The sequence below is a fragment of the Etheostoma spectabile genome, unplaced genomic scaffold (assembly GCF_008692095.1).
Source record: "Etheostoma spectabile isolate EspeVRDwgs_2016 unplaced genomic scaffold, UIUC_Espe_1.0 scaffold00001428, whole genome shotgun sequence".
Taxonomy (NCBI): domain Eukaryota; kingdom Metazoa; phylum Chordata; class Actinopteri; order Perciformes; family Percidae; genus Etheostoma; species Etheostoma spectabile.
The window spans coordinates 1-17,873 of NW_022602752.1; the positions used below are offsets into that span (position 1 = coordinate 1).

The 17,873-nt window shown below is 39.6% G+C and overlaps 2 protein-coding genes, 1 long non-coding RNA gene and 1 pseudogene across 3 annotated transcripts; 2 read left to right on the plus strand and 2 right to left on the minus strand.

Annotated features, from left to right (window-relative positions):
• Nucleotides 1-426: 426 nt before the first annotated feature.
• On the minus strand, nucleotides 427-10,441 carry LOC116675080 (dynein heavy chain 12, axonemal-like; the record flags this gene model as incomplete). The annotated part of the gene is given in 35 exon segments (XM_032507156.1): nucleotides 427-487; nucleotides 605-624; nucleotides 627-787; nucleotides 925-1,034; nucleotides 1,151-1,270; nucleotides 1,400-1,645; nucleotides 1,917-2,156; nucleotides 2,273-2,355; nucleotides 2,358-2,424; nucleotides 2,534-2,706; nucleotides 2,813-2,969; nucleotides 3,255-3,374; nucleotides 3,520-3,666; nucleotides 4,831-4,966; nucleotides 5,055-5,176; nucleotides 5,281-5,321; nucleotides 5,324-5,474; nucleotides 5,621-5,821; nucleotides 5,927-6,112; nucleotides 6,221-6,458; nucleotides 6,598-6,791; nucleotides 7,195-7,329; nucleotides 7,416-7,541; nucleotides 7,652-7,787; nucleotides 7,882-8,060; nucleotides 8,172-8,263; nucleotides 8,351-8,504; nucleotides 8,609-8,797; nucleotides 8,885-9,080; nucleotides 9,198-9,356; nucleotides 9,463-9,532; nucleotides 9,621-9,810; nucleotides 9,902-9,928; nucleotides 10,025-10,112; nucleotides 10,252-10,441. Coding segments are annotated over 35 exon segments (4,879 nt in total), but the record flags the coding sequence as incomplete, so codon positions are not given.
• A 1,568-nt stretch (nucleotides 10,442-12,009) lies between these two features.
• On the plus strand, nucleotides 12,010-12,838 carry LOC116675081 (uncharacterized). The gene is made up of 3 exons (XR_004328282.1): nucleotides 12,010-12,053; nucleotides 12,488-12,617; nucleotides 12,723-12,838. It is a non-coding gene; the product is annotated as an uncharacterized LOC116675081 (long non-coding RNA).
• A 1,436-nt stretch (nucleotides 12,839-14,274) lies between these two features.
• Nucleotides 14,275-15,792, minus strand: LOC116675079 (uncharacterized). Its single transcript, XM_032507155.1, has 4 exons — nucleotides 15,572-15,792; nucleotides 15,000-15,194; nucleotides 14,821-14,900; nucleotides 14,275-14,698 (listed from the first exon to the last, which is right to left on the minus strand). The coding sequence occupies exons 2-4, from the start codon at nucleotides 15,123-15,125 to the stop codon at nucleotides 14,275-14,277; spliced, it is 630 nt and encodes a 209-aa protein (XP_032363046.1). The 5' UTR covers nucleotides 15,126-15,194; nucleotides 15,572-15,792.
• A 40-nt stretch (nucleotides 15,793-15,832) lies between these two features.
• On the plus strand, nucleotides 15,833-17,600 carry LOC116675082 (glucose-induced degradation protein 8-B homolog; annotated as a pseudogene).
• The last annotated feature ends 273 nt before the right edge of the window (nucleotides 17,601-17,873 follow it).

Here is a 17,873-nt window from a genome sequence, read left to right on the forward strand (position 1 = left end):
TTCATTCCCATGGTTCCAACATCTTAACAAGCACGTTGGCAATTATTAAAGTTTCATTATTGCATAATGGTGACTAGCAATTGTTCAATTTTAGACAGAATAAGCAAATGATCCATTCAAGTCCAAACATCTAACTCACCGAGGCCTGCGATAGATCCATTGCTTCAAAAATCAGACTCATCTGATTGGACATCTGGATGATCTCACCACTCATAAGGCATAACTGTGAAGAAGAGAAAAGAAAAAAAAATCGTACTCAAGTACAGTTGTGAAAAATAAATACAAACGTATTGTCACGTCACATAATGTCAAACATATATATTTTTTTTTACTGTGTATTATATGTACCTTTTGTTGTCATCCAGCACAGTGTTCATGCTCTCAATCCACAGTGTGTCTATGGGTCCATCAAACACCACCATTTACGGTCTGGGGTGTCGGTCGATGCATAGTCACGAAATGTGTTTGCCACAATCCCATCTGTCCACTAATAATGAGGAAAAGATAAAAAAGACTAAGAGAAAGAAAGGGCCACCTGTTGTCCTTGATCTACACCAGTATTGTAAGTACACAGATCTAGAGGCTCCAGAGCACCGAGATCTACCTCATGGGAAACTAGGTCAATTGTCCAAAGAGCTGTCCCATGGTGATGGACTTTGGGTTCAATGTCATGTAGATGATCTTCTCCTCCTCACCGTACCCTTTCTCATTCATGAGAGTCAGTGTGTCAGCCAGAACATGTAGCACTTTAGTCTTCCCGGCAAAAGACTCTCCCACTAGCATGAACCTGACACACAAAAAATCTTCATGCAATATCAAATATTCCCTTTAGTCCATGCCCCAGTTGCATGGAATATGTATAACTGGAAACATCTTCAACAGGTTATTATAATATAATAACAGTGAAATTGAAAAACAACATACCCATGCCTGACTATCATCATCTCATATGTCTGGATCATCTTCTGTAAGAAGACCTGGGTTGGCTGTACATTTTGATTTTTACAGCATTCTTCAGCAGCTTCCAGAAACAGCTGCAAAGGAAGGATAAGAAAAAAACACTGATTATAATATACATGACTATTAATAAATACACGGGAATGGTTCAATTTAGGACAAAAGAATAAGCAATTGCTTCAATATATCTGACCTTATAGTCAGGCTCAGGAAGGGAGATGCCTGGGAACAAATCACTGGTGATTCCATTGAACAACGGAATATCATGGGCGAGAAACTTGGGCTCATTGACATCCTTTATGGACCTCAGGAGCTGGATGTTACAACATGTAGAGAAAAAAAAGATCAAAAACTGCAAACCAATTGACAAACTAGAAAAGTTCACAAATGGGGCATACAGTATGTACTAAATTAGCAAATGCATTGATTTCAGCACAAATACCAGTATGTCTTCATTCTCATTAGGATACTTGAGCTTGAGGTTTCCTGCAGCCACAAGTACAGCTTTGACGGCCCTCATGCCATAATCATAATGGAACTGGGAGGAGAGCTGCTCGGAGCATAGCCTGTAGGTCATCACAATCTTTACTGACAATGGTTTGGCATTGAGGAAGCCATATGAATAAAGAGAGATCTCTGCTATCAGTGCATAGTTGGGCACCATCATGGCCACTGTTCGGAACAACACCTACACAGAGAAATGAAGAAAATAATTGGGTAACGTGTGACTGGCAATGTTGGAAAGTTGCACACTGTTTTCAATCATGTCACACAATACTGAAGGAGTGTACAATTACCATTGATTCATTACAGTGTACAATTTGATAAAGAGCTGGGGTCAAATAACGTAGATTAATATAATCAATAATGCAGAGTAGAAGTAGTGCAGACAATCTTTTTTGGAACTGACAGTGCCAACCCACAATTCTTGATAAAATATTTATTCTCTGTTTAAAGACCTTGAGGTTGTCTGGGAGTTCTGAGCGTCCTGCATAGCCAGGGTTCATTGTAATGGACACAAAGCAGTTGGGATTAAGTTTGAGCATGGTCCCTTCAAAGTCAAAGTACTCCAACTTCAGCTCGACAGCCCTCTGGATGCAGAGAACCTGTTGGGCCACTACAGACAGCACCTCCAGCTCAATACGGTTGAACTCATCAAAGCATGCCCACGCACCAGATGAAGCCAGACCTTTAAAAAACTATGAGAAATTGCACCAAAAGACAAAAGAGAGGGTAAAAAAAAATTTTTTTTTTTGCATTATATATTTGCCATTGGAATTAAGAATATAAATCCAAAAATCCCTGCTGGTATTACTTTGCCCATAGCGAGGTAATCCAGTCCGTCAGAACAGTTGAAGACCACACACTGCACAGCTAGAGCTTTGGCTAGATCTTTGTGGTTTCTGTCTTTCCTGTTCCAGCTGGACCCTCAGGCGCACCACCCAAATTTAGGTAGAATGCCCCGATCTAAAATGGAGGGAGAGCTTTGAAAATTAATTGTAAAATGTCTGATCACTCAGCATTATTCCAATAAAAAGTATTCATGTTTAAGTAGGCTATTTGTCAGATATTTTACCAGTGTTCTGTAGCATCTGTCAGTCAGTGGAGTGATGACCAGACGTGGTGAGTTCCCCAGGTACTCATAGGCATACTTAACATCACAGTTGATTATGCGAACACGAACATTGTCATTGCTCCAGTAGTAACGAAGTTGGGCTAGCCATTGAAAGTCTGTTTCATTGGATACGCCTGTTAAAAACAAGCATTTACTGTTTTGTTTTTCAAGTATGTTATTTCTAAATTGGGGTAAAGCTCTGTTCCAGTACACTCCAGTACATTCTTTGCCATGACCTACTTTTTTCAATAAGCTCCATGACCACATCCCTGGCATGGACATCGATAGTGACCAGAGCTCCCAGAGTGGTCCGTGTTTGTTTGGGCAGTTTCCCTCTTACCAGCTCCACAATGTCATTCAGCTGATTCTGAAGTTGCTGATAGTAGTTTTTTAAACCCTGCACCGAACAAAAGACCAATTATTATTTTAGTTGTTTTTTTCCCGAAGGTTGCTGTTATGGTGTCATGCTCGTCAAAAGAAAATTTCAGGTTAATTGGTTAGACGTGAGACACATCACTGTTTTGTACCTCTACACTATTATTAGACTGGATTGGTTTTTAACTAGGAAACTCCACAACTTAGTCTTGTCATATATAGAAACACAAATCACCATTTTCATTAGTTAAGGTACAATTAGTAGTATTTCAAAAATATTTTCTGAGAAAAGAGTGTGGAAACCTACATCAGCTCCAGCTCTGATAGCTTCATGAACCTCCAAGGTCCAAAAAATCTGTGAGGTGCAGAGCACCACCTGCCCAGGCCACTCCTTGACCCACTGTCTCCGTGCAGTCTCAGCGTAGGCCTGTCAGTACAACCACACTCACATTTATGCTCAACCATAAGGGGAACTTCAGAAGAAAATATGATCCATACACAACATGATGGTATTAGAGTTAACAAATCACAGTACAGTGTATTATTTTAAGGTATATGAACAGTGATCTCACCAATCTGGACCTGGCTACTACATCTCTGACACTGCGAATCATCCCATCCTCCACCTGCACCAGCCACTTCTCCACTGCTCCCTTGGCTTCAGACGTGGAGATGAGCTGGATTAGCTGAACACGCTCCTCCTCACTACTATACATGGCCTAGGCGAGAACAAAATGCTATTTAAAGTGACTGTATGTAACTTTTAAATGTTTCTGAAACTGTGTAATGTTACATCTGATGATCATAAATGACCTGTAACAGCAAACGAGACTAACAATGAAATTAACAGTATTTTATATTTAGTTAGTTTTAGTTTTTATTACTGCCTTTGCCCGGGTCCGATTTTTCCCGCAAAGTAACAAAATGAACAGCAGATAGACAGCGCTACAGAGAAGACATTCTGAAGGGTCCCAGATTTAGGCTGAACACCGAAAAACTGTGTAAGTGAGTATGCAGGTAAAAGGTAGAGGGAGATACCTAATTGTATTTTTATTTGATTTAGATGTTATCTGTTGTAGTTCTGGCTGATCGTGGGGCAGGACCATCACAAAAAAAAAAGAAGGAAATTAAAACAAAGAACAACTCAAAGCTAAAAGAGAAATACGACTGGCGAAACTGAGTCAATCTTGGTCTGGCTTTAAACACATGGAGACAATTACGTGGTTGTAAATGATTCAGAGACATCCCAGAATTGGCCCTCAGGTATGTAATATATCTATTTCATTCATAAAATAACTGTAGATTAAGCAATGTGATTGTGAGTCAGTGGCCAACATTAAATTACGTCCCCCTTCCATTTAGCGTGGACATTTTATCCCTTATAGTCCATGTTTGTGGTCTACTATTTTCTTTTCACTTAACCCCCTCCACCTGTGTAAAGCGTCCTTGGGTTTCATAAAATGTGCTAAATAAATCTAAGTTATTATTATGTTGGTTGCTACAACTAACTCTTAATGCTTTGGCTTATGACGGAGTGACAGTGACAATGTTAACAGGTCTAGCTAACGATAAATCCAAGTAGGAAGTTACCCTTGAAATGCAACAATGCATCTATAATGTACTCTTATTGTAAATTAATTATTATCTGTCTGAGCAAAACATTCATCGCAACTACTGTATATGACCTCCCTGTAACGCTAACTCCTAGACCTTTACGACAGCAAGTGTGTTAAAAACACTACAGCTTTTGTCCAAACGGGCCTCTGAAATCAAAACAAACTGAAAGTTACATATAGTAATATTAATGAAAGTTAATCAACTATGGTGTCATGATGTAACATGACAGGACATGACATGATGTATAACATATGTGACTGCCTTGCCTGGATATCCAGATTGGGTAGAAAGTCCAGTTTGGAAATACCCTCAAAGCACTTCTTCAGATGGGGCTGCACTCGCAGTGGGTCCTTGGTCTCAGACAGAATCTCCAGCATTTCATCATTGGACAAGAAGAAGAACCTGGAGGCAGCATTGGTAGTCAGTTCCAAAATCTTAGATAACAACAAAGAATTGGACAAAAGAAACACTGCAAAATCTTTTTGATTACCGTGGAAAAAACAGACGCTTCTTCTCCAAATAGGCATTCAGTCCTTTCATGATGCTTTCCAGGAGGATGTTAGAATCTTGCAGTTTTTCTAGCAAACCAGGCAGCGAGGTTGCTTGCAGAATCTACGATTGTAAATCATCAGTAAACACAAACAGTTCATCTTTCGGATTTTTTTTTTTTCCTTTTTCAGAATAATGTGTCCACCATGAACATTTTAAACAACTACCTTAGGGTCCTTAACGCAGTGCCTCATGATCTCTTTCCAGTTTTGTCAACAGTTTGGAAAAGTCGTCCCTCTTCCGGAATCTGCTGCATGATGTCCTGAGAAGAGAAGATGGGCTCCAGATAAAGCCACTGGGCCTGCACCTTCAGCCATTCATCTATTGTTTCCTGGATACGAAGCAGACGCTCCTCCCAAACCTGAGGTCACAGAACAGACAGTTAAATCTATGCAGGATTTGGTAAAGGTAAAGTTAAAATTACTCCCATGTGGTAAAACCCCCATGCAAATTGAGCATTTAGTCATTACCATTAGATGAATAAACTTGATAAAACTTGAAGCTAACCTTGATCTCCTTTTCAAAAGGTTTGATGAACGGTGAGCCCCTCATTGTCTGAGTCTTCACAATCTGGTCATCTAACATCGTCTGAATCTCATCCAAGGTGGTTAGAATGGACACTCCGGTCTCCCTGTAAGGTTGATGGTGGAAAGAAATACCATCCCAAATATGCATCATGGTTTGCATAGCCTTCTCCAGGGAAAACTCCTGTAGAAACACATAGTGGAGGTATACAGCATTCAGCGTATCAGTTTGGTGTTAAGGTTTTATCAAACGCTGTAGAAGCAAACAAAAGATTTCAGGAGTTCTCACTTTACTAGCAGCAGCACTCAGAGACTCAAACTGTTCCAGGTACGGAGCCAGGTTTAGCTTGAGAACTTTGCGTAGTGTAGTACCAGAGTCAGGAGTGAGGTCATACCCCACAATATCTGACATCTGGTCCCAGTGGCGAGCTCTAATGCCTGGATTACACAAGATGGACACAACAGGAATATGATCCTGTTGACACAAACACATTCCACGTTTGGTTTAGCATTAACAATCAAGACTTCATTTGCTATATGATTTCATTAATAACTCCTTTGAAATGACAGTTACATACAATACCTTAAACTCCTTGATCTGCTCCATCACAGTGGAGCACAAAAGTACTGTGGGGCTTTCCAACTTTTTTGGATCATCCTCAGTAGGTTGTCTCCTCCCAGCATTCTTCTCCTTCTCTTGCACAGCCTTATTCTGCTTCTGTTGGAAAAACTTGAGCATCTTGAAGATCTCCCTAAAGAACTCATCCACTTTTACTTCCATGCTCTCCCCATCTAGGCCCTGGAAGGAACCATCCATCCACCTGTCCTCAAAGAAGATGATATAATAATAATAATAATAATAATAATAATAATAATAATAATAATAATAATAATAATAATAATGTTATCAGGGGCAATGTTTTAATGAAAACACAACAGGCCATCAAACAGAAATCAGACCTGTTTTCTGTGCGCTGCCACTTCAACACAAGTCCAAACAGCTTCTGATACGGTTCAATGTTGTCTTTGATGACCTCAAGTTCTGGGTAACATGTTTGATCCCATTTGTAAAAGACCTCTTCCTTGTTAATGAAGACGATCGCCTCCTCAGCCTCCTGGAGAAGCTTCTGAACTGTTCTGACATCCGTCATATACTGCCCAAAAGATAATGACAAGACCATTATTTTCAATTTGATGTAATTGTATTGTTGAAACAGTAAATCATACAAACATTAGGTTTGATGAATCTTTTGTACAATTTGGATCCCTACTTATATTGTACTGACAGTGACAAGGAATGTTAAGGCATATTTTAACATGACTATAAAGTTATTTCAGGTTCAAGTTTGTTTAAAGAAATAGTTTTGCAAACATTTTGTGAAATGCACTGATATACTTTCTTGCTGATAGTTGAAGTGATAGTGAGGATCGATACTCTCATATGACAGTGGTATTAATCTTCTTATCTTACTCTCAGCAGGAAAGCGAATACATGTATTTCCCAAAATGTGGGAGCTATTTCTTCAAGGTTATATTAAAGTGCTAATGGCACTGTACCTGCGGCATCCTATCCAGCTCAGAGCAATGTGGGAACTCCTCTACCCTGCGGCCCAACTTTTCCAGCTGTATCATTAGTCGTTCTCTTTTAGCAATCAGCTCCTGCTCCCCTTTCTGCTTGGCCTTCTGCATTACCTGGAAAATGACATAGCTGTCCAGAATCAGGGCAGCCTTAAAAAACAACCATGATAAACTGTTGCCAGCGGACACAAAAGCATTACCTCTTGACTGAGCTCAAAGACATGGAGGATTTTCTGCGGCCAGAGAAAGACAGTGGAATTAAGTTCCAGGTGCTCTGGCTCAATGATGTGGACATCTAGGAGGTAGAGCAGTCTACGGTAAGCTTCCTGTTAGAACACAATGTGGTAGTAAATGCTGTTAGAACTGATATAAGACAACTGAAATCAATATGTTGTTGTAAGATACAACAGATACAACCAATCATCAGGTTATTCACCTTTATTTTTTCATGAAGTTCTGCAATACCCTTTGTCTTAGTGAAATTAATGTGATCAATGATCTCAGTCATGTCCTCTGTACTCTCTGGTACTTTCAGAATGTTCTCTCTGATGGTTTCAAATTCAGAGCAGATCCTTTGAACAGACACAAAAGGATTGTGAAAAATATATCTGCATTTCAAACACAGACGGACAGTTTTGTTAAAGAATGTTACAAAAAAGGACTCACTGTAGATTTTGCTCGCGGTGGCTGGTGATCAGTTTCTTCAGAAGTATTTGAGCATAGTTGTTTGCTTTGTTTGCCAGCCCCTGTTTCAGCTCTTCACAGTCCAGATGGACCATCGAGAAGTGGGCTTTTGCTGGGAGGCTAATAATCTCCTTTGACAGAACACGAAACTCCTCCACTTGCTTTAAAAAGCAAGATTACAAGTTAAAAGTCATCAGAAAACCTGATAACAAGGCACTAATAGCTCTATAATATACAGTATGTAGCATGAATTCAACTTTATGATTTGTTACCTTAGTGTACTCATCAAAAGAGTGCTCCTCTTCCATGAACTTATCTACTCTAGCCTGTGCAGTTCCATTGACTAGCCAGTCATAGTTGTCAACTGCAAAATAAAGCAGAAAAGTCAGCAAGGAATGGAATTAAAATCAATGGAGTGATGACTGGAAATTATTGGATAACAAAATGTCACCATAGTTCTGGAAATGTTTGTCAGGTTCCTCTAGATTCTTGCACACAGCAGCCTTTACGGTGACATGAGCCCAAGCAAGGATGTGATCAGCCACCTTAGCATCTACAAATGAAGATATGGCTTCTGTCAGCCATGACTGGACCGTCTGTACTTTCTGTGGGTCAATGTCATAGATAACAATACTAGCTCAATGTTAATGTTACATTACTACATGAAAAATGTGACATAAAGTTGTAATTTTCCTTTAAATTGCTTCACCTGCAGTGTGTTTGTGATGACATTAAGAATCCCTAAAACAGCAGCTTCCAGATCTTGCAAGGTGGGATAAATTTCCATCTTTTCATCATCAAATGTTAAGGCCATACGAAAGAGGGGCAAGTAGCGGCGATTGCTTGGCTCAAACAGATTGACAAACGCCTCAACACTTGTCTGAAGCACAGATTTTAACTGGAAATTGACAAAAGAAAGAGTCTTAATTTGTAATCAAATGACATACATACATACAAGGCCAAAATCAAATCAGCATTATCTCACCTGATTGGAGATTAGGGTGGACGTGCAGTTGTAAAAGGAATCCAGTTTCTCCTCTTTAACTCCCTTCAGTGTTTCTTTACTTGTCAATAAGTGGATGACTTTGGGAAACCAGGTATTCATGATACGATCTTCTGTCCTCTTACACTCCACAGCCATTTTGTTCTGTAGGCTCTTACAGTCCACAGATCCTGAAGCCCTGAAGCGTCAGAAGCCAAAATTAAACAAAAAGAGGCAAGCAAATCTTCATGTGCAATATTTAAGTTATGTGATTATTTTAGGAGCATCCTGTTGGAGTCATGGTGTCTATCCTTACCTGCATACTGAAAGATCAACCAGCACCAGTGGAGAAAATGTCATGTAGCCAATATCCAAGACAGTTTGCATTACCGGATGAAGAATGTGCAAATTTGTTTTCATTATTTTGTGGCTTCTGATAAAGCTATCATGCCAAGATTGGGAGAGATCAAGAATTCTGCAAAAGATTGGAAATGTCACTTACAGAAGGTTGTTTACAATATACCAACTAGTACACCATTTGGTTATTGTCAATAAATCACTTGTGTACATTAGACACTCACTTTGGTTGGGTAGCTGTCTGTTTGTCAGAGACAGGTTCTTCTGTCCGTGGATTCTTTAATACCGTGTCCACTAAAGAGAGTGAATATGACATATGACACTACTGTACATGTACTCTGACTGCATAGACATGGCTACATGCACAAATAATTGTCTATACCTGTGTGCTTGACAATCACATTGTGGAAATCGTCACTGACTTCCTTGCAGAGCTCCTGTAGCAGTTTTTGTGTCTCAGGTCCCTCTTTAAGTTTAGGGGAGACTCGGGCAACAATGGAGTCCATCCACTGTTGCTGGATTGGAGCAAATGGGCGGTTCTCAACACATCGCTTCAGGAACATGTAGTTCAACTGCAAATGGGACCAACATAAAATAGGAGAGACGTGAAATAAGTAGGGTTTAGTCTCTTCACATGTCAAATTCAATAAAAGAAAGCCTTACCCTACGCTTCCGCTCCTCACTAAGCATCTGTAAAGGAAATATTTAAATATATCACATTATATTGTGCAATATCTTTATATAAATGAAAATTAAAATGTGTACATGGGTAGATAATTGTCATACAGAAGGTGGAAACTCTGGTTCTGGTGACTGGCTGCACACTGCTCCCCTCTCTTTGCTTCGTCTGTAAGCCTCCATTGCTCTAGACACCCTGTAATAATGCAATCAACAAACTGTACATTGCAGAAAACTAAATGGCGTGCATAATGATTAACTGCTGGGATCATTCTCTTATAGTGGTGGCTATCGTTGAGGTACTGACAAAAAAGCTACCACAGCTGAAAACATACAATATCATATGGAGTTGGTGTTGTTGCACTTTACTCCTTCTGTGCCTCAACAGTTTCTTGCGAACCGCTGTCTTCTCCGTTTTCTCCCTTGCTGAGGCGCTCTGTCCAACCTCACCCCGGTCCTGTGTGTCTTCAATCGGGGGCAGGACTGGAAACTTTGACATACCCTTCACTGCTGTGGCTTTGACAAACCCGGAGAGGCCGCCATCTCTGGCAACAAGCCACTGAAAACAACCAGAAGCAGAAACTAACATAAGGCTAAGTTACACCTGTTGTAAGTGAACGTAACGCTATCCTAACATTCTTAGCTAACAGCTAACTGCTAGCTAAATGTAACGTCAGTCTTGCTGCATTTGACGCTGAACGAGCGAATGTTATGTCGCAGTAGTGTCTCAAAAGTTAGCTAGCTAGTTAATTTCAGTGAATAACAACAATTTATCTATTGGGTTACCTGCTTGTTCATTCAATAAATTCTCGCTTTGGTTCGGTTTGTTAACAGCTAATGTAATTTTAATTAATTTAGCCGGTAAACCATGGATGTAGCTAGCTATGTTAACGGACTTCTAGAGTTGACTAAAGTTAACAGCGTCGTTACCATAGTAACAGTAAACATGGTATAAAAAGAGAGAAAAAAGGAGGCGGGCTTGTCATGTTTATTTTTTGTTGCTACCTTTTACAAACTGAGGTTCATGAAATAGACCAGGAATACATATAATACATTCATAATAGTTCTAGATAAACAAATAGTAGTAAAAATAAGTTCACGTTTTTTAGATTTTCCCAAACAATTATTTTATTATTTTTATTTTATCTAATATCGAAATGACCCATACATTAAATATTTGGGTATGTCTTCCTTTTACCGGACTATTCAAATTAGCATATATCTTTATTGAAGAATTAAAAATACATGTTATGACCATAAGCAATGTAAACTCACGGTTCACAATCATGCAATGCTTTTGACTTACTGTAGGGGAAGCAATAGGCTCTATGCACAAACGCTGCTGACGTATTTCCGGTAAAATCTCAGTCAGCGTCTTTACTTCCGCATAGAGCGTTCTATAGTGAAGAAGTGTACTAACGGCAAAGCTTTAATAACATTCACACAGCGATTTATAATATAGGTATCTATAGTATTATTTATAATATAGGTATCTATAGTATTATTTATAATATAGGTATCTATAGTATTACGTTACATATTCAAATATTTTAGTGATGGCTTCCAGGAAATATAAATATAAATATCAACGGCGGCAAGACAGTACTTCGGCTGAACATTGTTGTGTCCCGTTATGTGAGGCCTCGTCAAAGTTTAATTCTATACTGAGTTTCCACACTTTTCCTGTGGACGAAGAAACACGCAGAAAGTGGATTCACAACATTCGACGTGAGAGATTTAACATCACATCTCATACAAGGGTCTGCAGTCGTCACTTTAAAAGTGATGATCTGATTGAGCCCTCGACCCCTAAAGGGCGTCGCTTGCTGCCAAAGGGAGCTGCACCAACCTTATTCCAGTGGAACGACTACTCCGTGGCTGAACCGAGGCGCTCCGGGGTATGGCAAAGACGGGACACTCAAGTGGATGAGGTTCCTGAGCCAATGAATGTTCATTATCTGGAGCATGATTATTGTTTAGTCCCAGAACCCGGGGCAGTTGATAATGCACTGGACAAGACCGAAGATCTCGAAAAAAAGTGGACCGACTAATGAGACAGGTGGAGGAGCTGTCAGTCCGTCAAAGATTTGTTTGGGCGATTTGCTGCTTCCGACGATGATATAAGGTTCTACACTAGGTACGTTTTTAAAATATTTGTATGTGTGCATACATGTATATATATATGTGTGTGTGTGTGCGTTTATATATACACGTGTGTGTGCGTGTGTGCGCATAAACACGGTTGTGTGAGGCTATATATATATATATATATATATATATATATATATATACACAAACAAACAGTTTTTAACATTATGTACAGTGATATGAGTAAATAAAAAAACGTATACATGTTTGTGTGTAGGATATATATATACATAATATATATATATATACATAATATATATATATATATATAATGCATATGTATATATATATATATATAATATATATGCGATATGTATATATATATATATATATATATATATATATATATATATATATATACAAGTATGTATGTACATGTGTGTGTGTGTACATGTAAATAAACATGTCTTACATCTCATTTAGGTTCATGACTTACAGGCATTTAATGAGTTTCTGGAAACTCATTGAACCTGCATCCCACAAAATGATTCGTGTCACCAGAGCAAGAGCAACTACAATGAGGAGTGAAGCTGAAACAAGAGACAGTACATGGGTAAATAAAAAATAGCAAGAAAAAAAATAAATAACTTTGCATTTTCAGTGAAAGCTCAGTCAACACATTATATGTACATAATTGCAAACCTTGTTATTTTTATAGGGTCAGTCCCTGCAGCCCATTGATGAGTTCTTCCTCTTCATGATCCACCTCTCAGTTGGCCAAACACAGCGGGATCTGTCCCACAGATTCAACATTCATCAGTCTACAGTTAGCCGAATTTCCAACCTGGGCCAATTTTTTGTACACCATTCTTGGCTCTGTTCGCATATGGATGTCTGAGGAGGAAGTCAAAGCGCATCTACCCAATGAGTTCCGGGACTACCCAGACACACAAGTGTGATTGACTGCACGGAACTGCGTTGCCAAACTCCATCCTCTCTCCTGCTTCAAAGTGAAGTCTTCTCCAATTACAAGTCCCACTGCACGTTCAAGGGTTAATCGGCATGGCACCACATGGTGTGGTCACCTTTGTGTCTTCCCTGTATGCAGGATCTGTCAGTGACAAGGAGCTTTTTAAGCAGTCTGGGATTGTGTCTCTGTTGAAACCTGGGATGGCAATAATGGTCGACAAAGGTTTCTTGTTGATGAGTGTGTGCCATGCAAAGTCTACAGACCTGCTTTCCTGTCAAAAAGGAAACAGCTGACGCTGATGAGGTAAAGAAGACACAGTCCATTGCTCGGCTGAGGGTCCACGTCGAGCGTCTCATCCGCAGGGTGAAGGAACACAAGCTGTTCGACACAGAAATCCCTCTTTCCATCACAGGGAGCATCAACCAGCTGTACACTGTTGCTTGCCTCCTTGTAAATTACCAGAATGGCCCCTTAGTAAAAGCATGGGCAAAGGATTAAAGACAAGATAACTTTGTTTGGGGATTGATGAATTTGCATTTATTTTTGTCCAAATAGAAATATTGTAAATATAAATAACTTTGTACAGTAGCACTGCAGGAAAGTAAACATGTAAATATAAATAACATTATACAGTTGTTCCACTGCAGGAATGTAAACATGTAAATATAAATAACTTTGTTACAGTCTTTAACTTATGTACAGTGATGTTGAGTAAATAAAAAAAACTTTGATACAATGTTAAATGATTATTTGTCTTTTTTACATCTGTAGGTATCTTGGCAGGTAAAAGTAAAGAAAGAAATGGTCAGCTTTCTCTCGAATGATCTGAAACATTCTGGTGTCTTGTATATGCGCTGGATCATCATGTCATCCTGTGCATAAACAACAAAATCACACCAGTCCAATCCTGAGATCAGCATTTGTCCTTGAACTTGCCAAAAGTATGCATGCTGTTGTTTCAGTTCTGGTGTGCCATTGTGAAATTTAAGGTAAGGACAGTCCACGTAACTTTTGACATTGGGACATTTTATCTCCAAAAGTCCAAAAACATGGTGCTCTTTAGGGTCAAAAATAATCCCATCAGGAGAGGCCCCCCAAGGTGCATCGGGGTGAATTAAGAACCCACAAGTGTGGTAGTTCACCTCTCGCAGCAGGCAGTATTCCTCAATTGCAGCAGATTCCATTTCAAGCCCTCTCTTCATATCTGCTGTCTGGCGAGTTCCTTTGTAGATTCTTTCAGCCAGATGTTCAGCCGAGCTCTGTCCACGCACATGACAAACCTCCCTAAAACGTGACGCTGTTACCCGGGTTTTCGGACCGAGTGCCAAGCATGTGATGCACTCTGTTCTTTGGTGGCATGCTCTATTTTGTGAGCCATATCTAAGGTTACTGCCAGTGACGTCATGTGTGGTTGTCCATGTTTGCTATGGACAAACAAGCAAACAGATGTGTCAAGGCTGTAACCAACTAGTGGCAGAGGTGGCGGTGGTGGGGCATCTTGATGGTGAGTAATGTTGCATGTTGTTGCAGCTGGCTGCTGGTATGACAGCACACTTCCATACTGAACTTTACCAAAGGCAGAATCCACCAAAGAATCCTCATGTGACATCCTGATAGTGGTGACTGGAGGAGCTACAGTACTGGCGTAGTCCTTATATGCCTCTGCTACTTGGAGGACTGAGAGGTCAGGCAGCTCACTGGTGACACCCTTGTAAAGGGTACTCCTGAAATGAAAAGAAAAGTTTTAAACAAAAAGCACTTTTTTCTAGATTTTATTCTGTCTAATCTTTCATATTTTTAATTTTTAAACTACATTCATCTTTAGTATGAAATGTTTGCGTTGTACCTTAAACCCTCAGCAAGCTTCCTCTCTTTGGGTCTTGCAGACAAAACCACCATTTTATTGACAGGACCTGGCTTGACTCCCTATATATAAAAAAAATGCTCATTGTATTTATTAGTTTATTGCATTTCCAGTAGTTATATTTTTATATATTTTGTATTAGCAAATTCATTTAGAATTACCATTGTTCTAGGTTTATGCCAGCTCTGCTCCGTTTCAGTACAGCTGTGAACTGGAGGAACTGCACTGATGCCAAGCTGTGAGTAGTGGGCTGTTTGGTAGAGTAGTGCAACAATGTGGTTGCACATTGCTGTCCCAGCAACACAAGAACAACTACTCTGTGACAGTGTTACAGGACGAGAGTCTTTTAATACAATCTGTAAAAACAATTAAATTGTTAATGTTATTTGTAAATAGATTCTAAATAATTTAAAACACTTATGAACCCATATTTTCATTTAGAGATCAGCTGTCTTTTATGTCCTCCTACTCTTAATCTATGGGGCTTCTCTGACTTCCTCATCGACCTGAAACATGTCGCCCTCACGCTGATCTCTCCTGACAACTGATCTTTACTGGAAACTAAGAAATTACTCAGTCAGTAACAATCATATTGCACAATTTGTATGCAACAGTTAGATCGCATAAACAAGCAATTTTCAAATATACGTCAGAAACGGAGACAACAATTTTAGAAACCGATTAGCTAACTTTGGTCCAATTTAGCATGATATGAGAAAATAACGTTACTCACCCTCAACGTTGTCAATGTAGCTTGAAATATATAATTTAAATCCCTTCTCTTTCTTGCTCTTAGGTGTAACAGCAAACTGCCTCACAATGGTGTTAACATCATTCACGTTAACCTTAGGCAGTTCTTGTAAACAGCGGGTGTAGTTCGCCATTATCTCCACAGAAACACGGCTGTAAACACGGCTTTCAGCGCAGCACCGGAAGTGAATGAGCGGGCTGAGACAAACCCGGAAGCGATTGTGCATAGAGCCTATAGTCCCCGCGTAGTTTACGCTACCGGAAATAGATAAAACGAAGAAGAAGAAAAAAAGAGGCTCTCCTCCGCTAGCTAGCTACTGCTGGGAAGTAGCGACACAATTTTCAGGTATTGTGAATTATATAACCATGATACTTGTATATGACTGTACATACATGTCGATAAAAGACAATAAAATAGAATAGCACTCGTTCTGACTGTGTTTATTCGAACTAAATTCACCGAAAGACGGAAGTTGTCTTTGTTTTGATTCGTGTTGACAAAATTCAGGCTTCAATGTTGTGTTTTTCATCAAAGGCCTAAACTGTTGTGACTTAGGTTTTCCGGTGTTATGTTGCTGTCAAACTGCAGAGCGAATTACCAAACCGCTATAACGTTATATAATTGTCCTTACCACGAGTTCAGTATTTTAAGCTACTTACAATGTATTCCTTCTGCACTTGCTCAGGATATTCTCATAATGAGTTATGCAGAGAAGCCGGAGGACATAACAAGGGAAGAGTGGATGGATAAACTCAACAATGTCCATATTCAGAGAGCTGATATGAACAGGCTCATAAGAACTATCTCGTGACAGGTGAAGTACCGTTTTTTTATTACTCACTTGGTCTTCTGTTGTTTATAAAGTCCAGTTGTGCAGATACATGTGCAGGATTTAACAACGGTTTCTGTTCCACAGAGGGCTTCAAGGAGGCAGCTGAGAAGTTCAGGATGGAGTCTGGAATAGAGCCTAGTGTCGACTTGGATTCCCTAGATGAAAGAATTAAGATCAGAGAGAATGCTCCTGAAGGGACAGATCCAAGACGCCATTGCACTGATCAACAGTCTGCACCCAGAGCTGCTGGATACTAACCGTTACCTCTACTTCCACCTACAGGTAACATAAAACACAATGCCTTTTATTTTGCAGACATCTAGGTTTTGCACTCTAAGCAATTAGTAATGGTCATCTTACTACTTCTGTTATTTCCACTCCCTGTTGCACCCTCTGGCTTTTTGTGTCTGCAGCAGCAGCATCTGATTGAGCTGATTCGTTTGAGGGAGACTGAAGCTGCCCTTGAATTTGCCCAGTCTCAGTTAGCAGAGCAGGGAGAGGAGAGCCGGGAATGTCTGACCGAGATGGAGAGGACACTGGCCCTGTTGGCATTTGACAACCCTGAGGAGTCACCTTTTGGAGATCTGCTCAATATGATGCAGACAAAAGGTATGGTCAAAGCATATTAGCAAAGCTCATACCTGTCTTTTCATGCACTTGTCTCTTCTTATTTATGTTGTTTGTGGAATGAGTTTTACTGCCTGCCACCTTAATTCATGATCCGGTGGGCAACATAAGGGAAATGGTTCAGTGTTAGTGCGCCACTGTTCAATATTGAAATATACAGAGCAATAACATGTCTGTCTTTGTCTTTCAGGTATGGAGTGAAGTAAATCAGTGTGTGCTAGACTATGAAAACAGAGAGTCAACACCCAAGCTGGCCAAGCTCCTGAAGCTACTGCTGTGGGCTCAAAATGAACTTGACCAAAAGAAAGTGAAGTATCCCAAAATGACAGACCTCAGCAAGGGAACCATTGAAGACCCAAAATAAGGACCCACAGTGAATACATACCACAGCATTACAAAATGGACACATTTCCTTTATCTATTTATACCCTCAACAAACTGACTCAAATAGAGTACAACCTTTTCTTTTTTGTAAGGGTTGCTTTTTGATACTTTAATAACTTGGAATGTGCAAACTGGATTGATGGCATTTTAAATGACTTCTCATACTAAAGTAACATGCAGACCATTATTTTACTTGGTATCATGATTACATATTTGTTTATGTAAAATTAGTATATTTAGTTACACTAGTTTTTTCTGTCTGTTGGCAGGGAAAGTGTTGGCATAGTATGGGTGAATAAGCCTAAATTAGGCTGTCACGTTCTGTGTGTGACCAGTTTGATGTTCAGGGAAAAAGGTTGGCTCGGTGTGCACTGCCTCAAAAAAACACAAACTTTTGACTTAAACTTCACTTTAAACAAAACACATTCAGCTAATTGTTTT

Excerpts from the sequence above, each read along its gene's own strand:
- LOC116675079 (XM_032507155.1), bottom strand. The coding sequence starts at position 15,125 with ATGTGCAACCACATTGTTGCACTACTCTACCAAACAGCCCACTACTCA. Across the intron at positions 14,901-14,999 it reads GGCATAAACCTAGAACAATG|GGAGTCAAGCCAGGTCCTGT; the intron begins GTAATTCTAAAT and ends TTTTATATATAG. Across the intron at positions 14,699-14,820 it reads AAGCTTGCTGAGGGTTTAAG|GAGTACCCTTTACAAGGGTG; the intron begins GTACAACGCAAA and ends TTTTCATTTCAG.